This window comes from Nelumbo nucifera, chromosome 8, assembly GCF_055504915.1.
Source record: "Nelumbo nucifera cultivar China Antique chromosome 8, China Antique-T2T, whole genome shotgun sequence".
Taxonomy (NCBI): domain Eukaryota; kingdom Viridiplantae; phylum Streptophyta; class Magnoliopsida; order Proteales; family Nelumbonaceae; genus Nelumbo; species Nelumbo nucifera.
Window position 1 is genome coordinate 5765470 of NC_142656.1, and position 12275 is coordinate 5777744.

The 12275-nt window shown below is 37.6% G+C and overlaps 2 protein-coding genes across 2 annotated transcripts; both read left to right on the plus strand.

Moving 5' to 3' along the window:
* The first annotated feature begins 214 nt into the window (after positions 1–214).
* Positions 215–2194, plus strand: LOC104600744 (Alkaline-phosphatase-like family protein). The gene has a single exon (XM_010263862.3). The coding sequence runs from the start codon at positions 383–385 to the stop codon at positions 1853–1855; it is 1473 nt and encodes a 490-aa protein (XP_010262164.1). The 5' UTR covers positions 215–382; the 3' UTR covers positions 1856–2194.
* A 4464-nt stretch (positions 2195–6658) lies between these two features.
* On the plus strand, positions 6659–12275 carry LOC104600745 (thioredoxin-like 2, chloroplastic). Its single transcript, XM_010263864.3, has 4 exons — positions 6659–7053; positions 8013–8195; positions 9058–9222; positions 11917–12275. The coding sequence occupies exons 1-4, from the start codon at positions 6835–6837 to the stop codon at positions 12037–12039; spliced, it is 690 nt and encodes a 229-aa protein (XP_010262166.1). The 5' UTR covers positions 6659–6834; the 3' UTR covers positions 12040–12275.

Consider the following 12275-nt stretch of genomic DNA (forward strand, 5'->3'; position numbering starts at 1 on the left):
CCCCTCCACCCCGCTAGTTTTGAAGTTAAAAGTTAAAACATTAACATTGGGTGTGGCTAGTGATTCAGATCCGCTCCCAATATTGCTATGCTAGCTGTGTTGGCAGCAAATTCCTACCCGGTTAGTGGGCCTCATCCTCATGTGTACCTGGTCTGTCCTCATCCGGGTTTAGTGTTTTACCAATTTAGTCTACGTTTGCTTTTACAGAATTTTTTTTTTTCGGGGGGATAAGTGGAATGCTTTTAAAGAGTAGGGAGAATCTACCTTACCGTCAAACAGCGCTGCTTTTCTCTCTCTCTCTCTCTCTGAGACTCTACACGATTGAAGCTACTGCTTCTCCAATCTCTCTCTCTCTCTCTCTCTCTCTCTCTCTCTCTCTTCAATGGATTCTTCTTCTCTATCCATCTTAGGCCCATTGAAACCTACATCCCTAGCATCATCATCTGAGGAAGACCCTCCAAACCCATCAACAGCTCTCCTCTCCAAAACTGATTCCACTTCTCCAAAAACAACCACAACCATCCTCTTCGTTTCCCTCCTCCTCATAACCTGCATCGCTCTCGCTGCTTCCGGTGCATTTGCCTTCCTCTTCTTCTCCTCCGCTTCCTCCTTCTCTTCTAACTCTTCCCAAACATCGCTTAACGTAGAGTCAACTGCTCGCCCCCTCACCAAACTCGATCGGCCCGTCGTTCTCCTAATTTCCTCCGATGGGTTCCGATTCGGGTATCAATTCAAGACCCCCACTCCCAACATCGGTCGTCTGATCGCCAACGGCACCGAAGCCCAGACGGGTCTCATCCCCGTCTTCCCAACGCTTACATTCCCCAACCATTACTCGATCGTCACGGGACTCTACCCCGCCTACCATGGCATCGTCAACAACTATTTCTACGACCCTATCACCGGCGACAAATTCACCATGTCGAGCCACGAACCCAAATGGTGGTTGGGTGAACCGCTGTGGGAGACCGTCGCCAATCATGGACTCAAGGCTGCCACCTACTTCTGGCCCGGTTCTGAGGTACCTAAAGGTTCTTGGAATTGCCCTGTGAATTTCTGCCAACACTATAATGGTTCTGTGCCGTTCGAAGAACGAGTTGATACAATTCTAAAGTACTTTGATCTTCCTATTAGTGAGATTCCTGTGTTTATGACTCTATATTTTGAGGACCCAGATCATCAGGGACACCAAGTTGGACCTGATGATCCGGAGATCACAGAAGCCGTTGCCAATATTGATAAAATGATCGGAAGGTTGATCCAAGGCCTAGAAAAGAGAGGCGTTTTCGAGGATGTCACCATACTTTTGGTGGGAGATCATGGGATGGTCGGTACTTGTGATAAAAAGCTCATCTTTCTTGATGATTTGGCCCCTTGGATTGAAATTCCAAAAGACTGGGTCCATTCTTACAGTCCTTTGCTTTCAATTCGGCCTCCTGCCGGCGTTTCTCCTTCGGATGTCGTTGCCAAGATGACGGAAGCTTTGAGTTCGGGCGAGGTTGAGAATGGAATGAGACTCAAGGTATTTCTCAAGGAGGAGCTGCCTGAACGACTCCATTACGCGGAGAACGATCGAATCCCACCCATAATAGGACTGGTTGCAGAAGGGTTTACGGTAGAGCAGACAAGATCGAACAGGAAAGAATGTGGAGGAGCACATGGTTATGATAATGCATTCTTCTCGATGAGAACCATATTCATCGCCCATGGCCCTCAGTTTGAAAGAGGTCGCAAGGTCCCGTCGTTTGAGAATGTTCAGATATACAATTTGGTCACTTCCATTCTTAAGGTACAGGGAGCTCCTAATAACGGTACAGCATCATTTCCAAACTCTATCATCTTGCCCAGCTCCTGAAATCAATTCTGTCTGCATTCATGGAGATGTCAGCTGCGACAGGATGGGTTTCCATGTTTATGCAAATTTCTGGCTAATTTTGTCATACGATTGTGGAAATAAGATTAGGCATTGCAGAAGGAAGATAGTAAGTAGTTCCACCTTCTACAAGATCTGTTGTTATTTGTGGGTAGTTACTGTTAACAACCCTACACCTATCATCTGCCCAACTTCACTTTTAACTGTAGTTTGTGGTGGACATGCTAGGAAGGGACCTAGATTCGTAGTTGGAATTATGTAAAATGATCTCTGCTTAAGGATTATGAATGGAATGCTCCTCTGGTTAGGCTTGGACTTGCATATCTCATTGCTTCCTTGACTTCTTTATGCAATTTTAAATTTGAGATGCATGACTGAAAATTGTAGTCACGATTGGTCCAAGTTTTTTCTTCTTGCTTGAATCATGCAGGCTTCCGCTTGAACTACCTTGAAAGTTGGAACGGGATGAGCGACTGGTATGGATTTTTGAATGGTTGCATGCTGTTTCCATAAGCAATTCATTTAAAGTGGACTGAATACTTGGGTTTCATAAGATCTTCATTTCCTTTTCCCATCTATCTCTAGCCTCTTGAGCCATATTATAGTTTCCCATAACCCAAACAGAGAGAGAAATAACATGCCCTCACACCCTACACACATCTGAAAGCACACACATTAAATGATTTCATATGCTTCTTTGGATGATTTTAAGGATAATTGCCTGTCTAAACTACATTCTTTTGGTAACTTAATATGCATATAAGTACAGGGTGGCAAACCATGTTGCTGACTGCCTGGTCAAAAATCAAAATAGCCTCTCCTGGTAATGTTGCCAAAATCTGGACTGAAAGTCTCCCCAACTCAACCCAACTTGCTTGTTTTGAGATATGGTAAGGGGTGCAAGAGTAAGGACAGACCTTGCAAATAATTAGGCCTTTGTGTTAATTGTTATTCAGTTTAATTAAAAATATATATAATGTTGGAGCAACAAAGAAAGTGTTCTCATTGAATCATGCATAAACAACTTATTCTTTAGGTGGGGTTGAATGTAGGTTAAGAAATTTACAGGTTTGACCAAATTGTAGGTAAGTTTAAAGCTAGGCTGATGCATGCAAATGGGGAATAGGTCATTAGGAAAGGGTTTATGCTCTGCATGGGTGGAATTATTAGACTGCTAATAGATTGTGGAGTTAATGCTGGTAAAGATTGGTGAAATTTTGGGCCTAGAAGTGGGCTCTATCCCCTTGAATTCTGTTCATCTTTTAGATTAATAGATGGTTAAAAGAAGGAATTCAAGAGGGATGGTCTCTTTTGGAGTTTTTTTCCTGGATGGTGGGGAGGAGAGGGGTAGTGGTCCTGGTAGAGATGGTAAATTAGTAGCTCGAAAATTTTCTGTAAGAAGAAATTCAATTTCCCAAGTCCATTTCCAATTTAGCAGGTCAATCCTGATACAATCCAAATGAAAGTACAATGAATCTCTCCTCTGAGGCTTTTGGAGCAAAGAAATTTTCATTTGAATGTAAAGAAAGATGGAAGTAAGAAATGTATTCCTAAAACCGTGGAAACTGATGAATAGATGGGGCAAATTCAAGGAAATAAAATTAAGTGAACATTTCTTTTGGTGCTATTTTCCTTTGGTTGGGATGACAATTTTATGGGAATTTTTGAGTACCTGACCCTAGTATGATCCATTGTTCAAAACCCTAGGGTTTGAGATTTGACCTTAGGGTACTTGGTACCCAAACCTAATTATATTTAAGGTGGGTCTCTTCTCTTGATACCTGTTTAAATATATTTTATAAGGAATTATTTACATAGTAAAAAAGGGTTGAAAGAGGATTCAAACCCTTGCCCCTTGTATCCCATTATAGGCATCTTTAGCAATGTCTTACCACAATTTCTACTTAAGAGGGACATCGCATTTTACTTGTGTGATGGGAGATGCCATATAAATTTAAATATATGATTTATATATAATCTCATTAATGATCACGTAAAATGTTATAAAATTTAAAATAAACTAAAAGGGCATCCCAGTGTACAAGGCTCCCGCCAATATGCGGTTTAGGTATGGACAGATATGTACGCAGCCTTATCCAACACATACCAAAGGTTGTTTCCAAATTCTCTTATGAAATTGATCACAAAAATATTTTTTAAATGGATAATTGTGATTATAGAGGCAAAAACATTCAGAGCTGAATGAATTTTGTTTTTGTGCTTCAATACGTTGCTTATCAATACTAGTATAGCAAGTTAGCAAGGTATGGTTAGAATACTTGTGTTCCAAGTAACCAACTTGGGTTTAAATCCTTATAACAACATATTAGTTATATATAAGATTGATTTTAAATAGATTTGGATATAATTAATTTAGTTAATTTTGGGATATAAATAATTAATGAATGTTATAAGTGGTATGTTAAAGAAGGTTTGTTATAGAGTCAATTATGATGAGTTTAATTAAGGTAATTGAATTTGAAATCCAAATTCAAAAAGTGATATCAATAATAGGATATTTCTTGTATAAATAAATACATCTTATCGAAAAAATATATCAATAATAAGCTATACTCATGACGGGTTTAACGGGTTCTCTTAGGAATGGATTCCTAAGAACAATTTTTGCGGATACCTCACCCATTGCCGTCTCTAATGTCGAATGGAGATTTCCTTAATATAAACTTATAATTTATACATTAAAGCCGGGAAGGAGGAAGAAAACACAAATCAAATGAATCTAACTTGCAAGATATTTATTTCCTGCATGTTTTATTGTAAAGGGTTTGATTATGATATCAGAAAGACATGATACTAGTAAAAATTTACAGTCAATCAATCACTATCAAAAAAGAGGTGATGAATTAGGTTTGGGGTTGTCTTCATCAAAATTCATAAGATTGTTTTGATTGGTCAAAACTCTTTTAATATCATGTTTTTCCAGTATCATAGATTATATTAACTTTTGTATTATAATTTAATTATTTTATTTGAAGTCACATGTAACAGGAGTTCACATCTTCGCCCCACAGCACATCCTCGTCGTGTATCAGGAATCTCTCCCAATGAAAATATCAGATGGGGATGTGCTGTGGGCCGGAGATGTGATCTCATGTGACAGATTTCAATTAAAAAATTGCTCAGAATACAAGATATTACAATCAGCATCAGTCAGAATTGTCCAATGAATTGACAAAAAAGAAAAAAAAAATCAGATTATCAATTTGACAAAAAGAAAACAAAAATAAATTCAGAATTGTGAGTACTTTTGTAGCACAAATCCATAAAATGCCAAAAAGAAGGGTCAAACTTCCGAGGTCAAATCTGCTCTTCACACAGGGCTACAGATACATCTCACCGTGTATTAAGAATATCTCCCGTAGTTCTGTATTATTATTTACGGGAGGATGCAAATCCCAATTCCAAACCTCCAATAGAGATTAACTTGACAAGAAACTCCTGAATAAAGCATCCCAACCCTAAACCAACAAAGGGTTAAAGGAGAGAATTGATTGCCAAACTCAAACCCATCCAGTGGCAATCAACAACAGTAAACTCGAAATCTGACGGAAGGGACGAAAGAGATGACTAATAAACCGCTCCTCCAAAACCAGATGAAATAACCCCATATAAATTTAATATAGCAGCCTTTTAATTAAAATTAAAAGCATATAAGTTTAATATAAAATCATATTGATATATAGGGTCTCTCAGATCAAAAACCAATACTCAAAATCATTGTTTTCAAAATGAGATTGGACTAAGACGGTTAGACCAGAAAAACCAGGAGCCAATTAGGTGATCAGTTTCGGTTTTTTCCAACTGAAAATTTGCCGTTGATCTTGATCAACAAACTATTGACTCGAACGATTAACCGTTTGAACGGTTTTAACCACTTTTTTATTTTTTATTTTTTTTATCAAAATGAACTGTTCCGGATCTCACCGATTCGATCACCGGGTCATTTTTAAAAACCATACTCAAAACCGTACTTTATACGAAACCCATTAGATTATAACAGGGAAGGTTGACAATAGGTGGTGTGCCTTCAGAGTTGAGACCAACTGTTTCGAGTCTGGACCATAGATCATAGCCATGATGATTTACAGAACAATCAGGAAATCTTCCAAACATGTGGCACCGGATCAAAGATCATCAGCGTCGGTGATCCGGGCCCAAAGCCCAATCCAATCAATCTCATGATTCTAAGTCCAAGGGGTTGAATTAGAATATAGAGCAATCCGGTTCAAGAATCGGTTCAGATTTTAAGAACTCAAATGGGATATTTGCATTGCTAAATGCTATTTGCCACATACTCAGTTATGTATTGATCCCTGATCTAATATGCTGTAGACCCCAGTTTCATGTAGTGGTCCCAGGCTCGGGCTCGTTCGATTCAATCACCCAAAAGTATTGCATTCGTCGTTGTGGTCGATGGATCCGGTCCATCTGGCCTGTCCCAGTGCTTTTGCTAGGCCAACTGTCTACGCCTCCAGACTCCAATTGGGTGGTGACAGTGGTCACCATGACCGTGACCGTGAGACGTGAGTCCTCCGAGCCGAACCTCTAACGGCCAAACCTTCCCCTAAAGCTAAATTTCAGGGAGGTCACACGTTCGATCCCGGCAGATCCTCCACAACTTAGCTTTTTGGTCGGTGAAACCATGAAAAAAAAAAAAAAAGAAAAAGCGGAAAAATAAAATTAAATAGAAATAAAATGTGGATTGTGGAAATCCTTGAGTTTCCACGATCAGGATTCAAGATTCAGGATCAGACGACGTACATCGTCCACACGCGAGAGACCATAGACACTTGGACTCTTGGAATGGAGGAGAGAGAGAGAGGGAGAGAAAGAGCGCTTCCCGATTCACATGGGCCTGTCCTGCACTGCACTTGTGAATCGGAGGGGAAGGATTAAGTTGTGCCTGGTGAGGTAAGGCTCTTTTCTTTCCCTCCTCTCCAATGGCGGATGTTCTTCGTTTGCCTTATCATATACACCGCTTTCCTTCTCCTTCTCCTTTTCCCCTGATATTATCTTCTCCATCGTCTTTCACCTCTTTCCAACTTGGGTTCCAACCAAAGCAAAATTTAGATAGTAGGATTTGTTCAGTAGCAGATTCTTTTGTTGGTACCGCCGCTCCCCTTTTCTTTAGGCATCCAAGACGATTGATTTCTTCAAAGGTAACCTGTTCTTTGTTTCAAACCTTCTCTGTTCTGCAATTGTTCTTCGTTTCTTCTGCTGTTTTAATGTAACCTTAACTAATTTGCTTGCTTCTGCTGTTTCTACTGTTATTTGGACGTCTTTGTTTGGAAATTAGAGTAGGCGCTTGATTACCCATATCTAATAATCAATTTTTAATGTACTTGATGCTATAATTATGTTTTCTTACCTTTTGTTTTTCGAATTTACCCTTTCTCGTTAATTTGAGGAGAATATTTCGTACCCATCTCTTGGTGTTTTATGGACTTCGTGCATTAGTTTTTCCTCTAACGGAAACCTCACTGGATTCTTGAATGGTCACCTGTCAAAACTATCATTTCTCTTCATGGAATTCTCCTGTAACTTGTATCTGCTTCGTTCATTGTTTGGTACATTTAAGTTATTTTACGAAATTGTTTTTGATCGCCATCTCTTTTATAGGTGTTTTGTTTTTACATGAAAAAAAGTGATTTATTTTAGTTCATTATGTCTCTGTTCATTCAGCAACTTACATAGCACCACTAAGTCCAATTTATCAGGTGTTTGTGTTTCTGAACTTTGTGTTCCTGTTATATGGTAATCATATTTTAACTTGTATGTATATCTTATTCCAAACAGTTTAATATTTGCTTAAAGTTTTCTCAATTGGTGCCAGGTGTCCTTTCTTCTCGTTCTTAAAGTTTTATTTTGGGTCTTCTTCTGTAGAACTAAACTTTAAAGTTTTGTCATTCTCGTGGTTTCTGCCTTGTTTTCCCTGTTGAGGATAGTTAAAGATTTTTCTTCTCCACACTTCAGTTTCATTATGTCTCGTTCTTACTGTTGCTTTCTTCAATTTCTTTTGGAACTTTCTTCTGTTAATTTCTTTGATATAACAGAGAATAAGCTTATAACTTCACAACAAAGCTTTTCTGATGCTTCTATTCTTGGGGTTTTGCTTCAGGTACAGGCAACAGTTACTGAAACTGATCAGCCAAAATGGTGGGAAAAAAATGCAGGACCAAATATGATTGACATTCATTCTACACAAGAATTTTTGAGTGCTTTAAGTGAAGCTGGAGATAAACTGGTTATTGTTGAATTTTATGGCAGTTGGTGTGCTTCTTGCCGGGCATTGTTTCCCAAGGTTATTTACTTTGTTTTTTCTCTGAAAGCAACCCATAGTTAGTTCATGCTAGAAAGTAGAAACTAACTGATATTTTATTTCTAGGCATAATTATAATTAATCTGTGAATGTTATCCTAAATAGGCTCTGCATCTTACAACCCTGAATCCACTATAAGCATTTCATATATTAGCTTTATACTTGCAACCTAACAACGAACAGAGTGTATGGCTTGCTGCTTGCATAAAAGTTACTTACGGTACAGTGAATATTGGAAGAGAGCTAGAAAGGATAATTGGTTTCTTGTGGCTGTGGAAGTTTTAATATCTAGGAAGTTCTTTCTAGTAATCACAATGACATAATTGGTTTTCTGGTATACACCAAATCTTTTGCTATCCAGGGCACACTAGAATGAAATCTGTAATGGTTAGCCTTTGAAATTTACTTGGGGGTTGGTTTTAACTGATTAGGTAAGCCTGTTTATGCATGTTCCCTTATCTTCCAAAAGGTAAATGAACCAGTTTCATTTATTTAATGGAGGTCCTGATCTTCATAACTAATAATTTAAGCTTTGTTGTGACCTCAAAATAAATGAAGCTTGGGTCTTGATGAGGTTCTGATTATAGAGTTTTTGATTTGTTAATGTTATTCTCCCACCAGATAAGTTGATTTAACCTTCATCCCAATTATTTCAGATCATATTTATTTTTGCACTTCTTAATAGTACATTTTGAATGGTCATCACATGTCTCTATCTGCTGTTGCTAATTGATTTCTTTGGTCCTTCCTAAAATTGTTTTATGGTGTTTTTCTCGGGAAAAATTATTTATAGTGCTGTTGGGTAATTTTATCTGTTTTACCTGACTATGATTTTATTTTCCAGCTATGCAAGACTGCTGAAGAACATCCAGACATTTTATTCCTAAAAGTGAATTTTGATGAAAACAAACCTATGTGTAAAAGCTTGAATGTGAAGGTTCTTCCTTATTTCCACTTCTATCGTGGTGCAGATGGGCAGTTGGAATCATTTTCATGTTCACTTGCAAAGGTACTTAGTTTACCTGGGCTCGCTAGTATATATATATATATTAAATGTGGCAATTCATTCATGTGCTAGATATTCTACAAGGATGCTATGCCAACATAGACTGCAATATGCAATTAAAGATGTGATATAATGCATATAGCTTACAACTATGCACACCCCTTTTTTTCCCACTGTCCTCCATTTACCTTCATTTGAGGTCATATCTTTCAAAATTTCTCTCACTGCCTCATCCAAGGTTCATTTTGGCCTTCTCTTTTGAATTTTCCCAAGCCATTAATTTTCACCATCATGTCTCCTGGTTTTACTTAAAATGACCAAAGCTTATAGTCTACTTTCCCTTGTCCTGCCCCACTTGGTGCTACTTCCTGTTTCACTTCACTACATTCATGAATCATTTGTACTTTTGTGCGTTCAAACCTTCCACTAATCCTTCTCCACTTCTTTATCATCTCCAATACATTCATTTTATTGATTGCTAAATATTTTGCTCTATAGAACAAGACCATATTGTGGCCCCTATAACACTCGGCTGGTTTTAGTGTATAATGATCTTACTGCATCTCATCTTTAGCATATCTAATTAAGGAATAGAGATGAAGAATATTATATTACATATAGAGGCTAGGTGGTGGCCTGGAGGGGCTCCATCTGTTTGCCAACTTTCTCCTCGTGTGGCAAATTTCAATAATTAACTCTATTGAACCATTGCCATTAGGCAAAAGATAACCCTGTTTTATGGGAAATTTTTCTTTTTATAATGAAAATTGGGAATAACTTAAGAAACCTGTTTTGGTAATAGGGTAAACTTCTGGTGGAAAGACAAAAAAAGATACCCCTATGTATAGTAACAGAGAGAAATTATGTAGCAGTTTATTCAAAACGCCTTTTTTTCCCATCAGTTAGGAGGGTTCCCTGTTTATTAGTAGGGATGTTAATTAATCAGGTTTATCATTTAAGTTGTCCTTCTCTAATGGGAAAGGTTTGGTGTGTCCCTCTCTAATTGGGTTAGGGTCAGCTTCAAGTTATATATGATGTTTGCTATTCTTAGATTGCTATTCCATGCAGATTTCAAGTATATTTGTCTTTTCTCCTATTTACTTATTCTCTTTTTCTATTAACAGTTTTTTTTTTCATATTTTATTTAACATTGTCTTGCCTCACTTTGTGCAGTCATTAAGGGTGTCTATGCTAAATCTAATCCATTAATCCCAATCTATTGGAAGTTATGTCCCTAATTCACCACCCTTAAAATTGTAAATAACTACCCTAAATGGCATATTTAGGGATGGAGATAGGTTGATGTGGAATCGTGGATACAGATTACAGAAGCAAGGAAGGAATCCATGGAGAAATATATTAGTTATTCATTTCTTACACCAGTTACAGAATTTTTGGGTGATAAGGATATTGGTATTTTTGGCTTTTTAAATTTATTTTCTAGTTATAGGTGTCTTAAGTCTTCTAGAAATTAGTTCTTTAGCAAATTGAAATCACTATTTATGGTAACTTTTGGGCATGGCTTTTTTATATTAATCCTTACATTTACAATTGCTATTTATATTAAATGTGTGATTTACTGTTTGTAGTTATTTCTGATTTTCTACATTAAGTTGGTTTTAGTTAATAAAGTGTTATTGGAGTTTTTTAGGAGTTAGAATCCTTATTCGAGTGTCCTTATGGAATGAATTTTTCTTGGTTCTTAAGCAACTAGATGTTGTTTTTGGTAAATTTCCTAGTCCAAATTAGAGTCTGCGAAAGGGCATCTGAGTTCTCATGGTGAGTCTATGAACAAAGTCATTGCAATTCAGAAGAGTTGATAATGCAATAAAGTTTGGTTTAACGAATTCTGGTTGTCCCCAGTAATTTCTCTTTTTTCCCTTCTCACTTATTGCCTGTTCTAAGTGATCTATCTCATTGCTTTTTACTGTAATAGAAAATATCTTGCTCATTCTTTAGTGGACAGCAAGCTGGCTACTAGCTTCTCCATCTCTACCCTATCATTTATCACCAAAACCTCCTTTTTAACACCTCATAAAACCCACCATCAGATCTGAAATTTGTATGACCTCTACCTTGTTCTACATTATAGATGGTGTGCGTGTATGGTGGTTATGAGCTGGGCATTAAGCAGACATTACCAGTCAAATACTCAGTCACTAGATTAGCTAAAATTTGTATGACCTCTACCTTGTTCTACATTATAGATGGTGTGCGTGTATGGTGGTTATGAGCTGGGTATTAAGCAGACATTACCAATCAAATACTCAGTCACTAGATTAGCTAAAATTTGTATGACCTCTACCTTGTTCTACATCATGGGGGATTTAGAGGTGTATTATTAGAAGGAGATATAGCCAGAGCATCTTGAAGGGTTACTCTGAATTGTGGAGCTATATAATAGCTTGTGGCAAGTGGCAACTTTATTTTTGTTCTCTCAAAGATTTTAAGACCATTGATACTGGAAGTCTAAGTGCTCTTGTGTGCCAAGATAGCTAGAGAAATTCACTTTCATGTTGCTTATTTTGCAGGCTTCCAGCACTTGCTCGATTCATAGTGTTGGAAGTTTGAAGTCTAAAGAGCATTTAGTAAAAGTGACAAGCTAGTGATCTCCCCTTATCTTCATTACATGCACACACCGTGGTATTTTTGTCTGTTGACGTATTTATTGGACTAAGCTCTCTAAATAATTTACAGTTTCAGAAAATAAAGGATGCTATTGCAACACATAATACTGCTCGATGTAGCATTGGTCCACCCAAAGGTGTTGGGGATCTCAATCTTGAAGCCTACTCTCCTCCCAAGAACAAGCCGGCATAATCTTATCCACTCGCACAATGATGTATCTGTGTATCCTTGTTGCTCTGATGCTGGTGCTCTCCAAGCTGCTTATGATGGAAAGATTTCTACTTCTAAATTGTATAGGTGCATTTTATTATACAAGAATTCATGGGAAGGCGTGTGGTGATTTGATCAATTTTATTCGCTTGTAATTTACCATAATGTTGAACTCTTGGTTGAAGTGGAAATTTCAGGGTCTGAGAATTTATTTGTGA

What these genes read in the sequence shown, in the direction of transcription:
- LOC104600744 (XM_010263862.3), top strand. Translation starts at nt 383, where the DNA reads ATGGATTCTTCTTCTCTATCCATCTTAGGCCCATTGAAACCTACATCC.
- LOC104600745 (XM_010263864.3), top strand. Translation starts at nt 6,835, where the DNA reads ATGGCGGATGTTCTTCGTTTGCCTTATCATATACACCGCTTTCCTTCT. An exon ending in GACGATTGATTTCTTCAAAG is followed by an intron (nt 7,054 to 8,012) that starts GTAACCTGTTCT and finishes GTTTTGCTTCAG; the next exon opens with GTACAGGCAACAGTTACTGA. An exon ending in TTTCATGTTCACTTGCAAAG is followed by an intron (nt 9,223 to 11,916) that starts GTACTTAGTTTA and finishes AATAATTTACAG; the next exon opens with TTTCAGAAAATAAAGGATGC.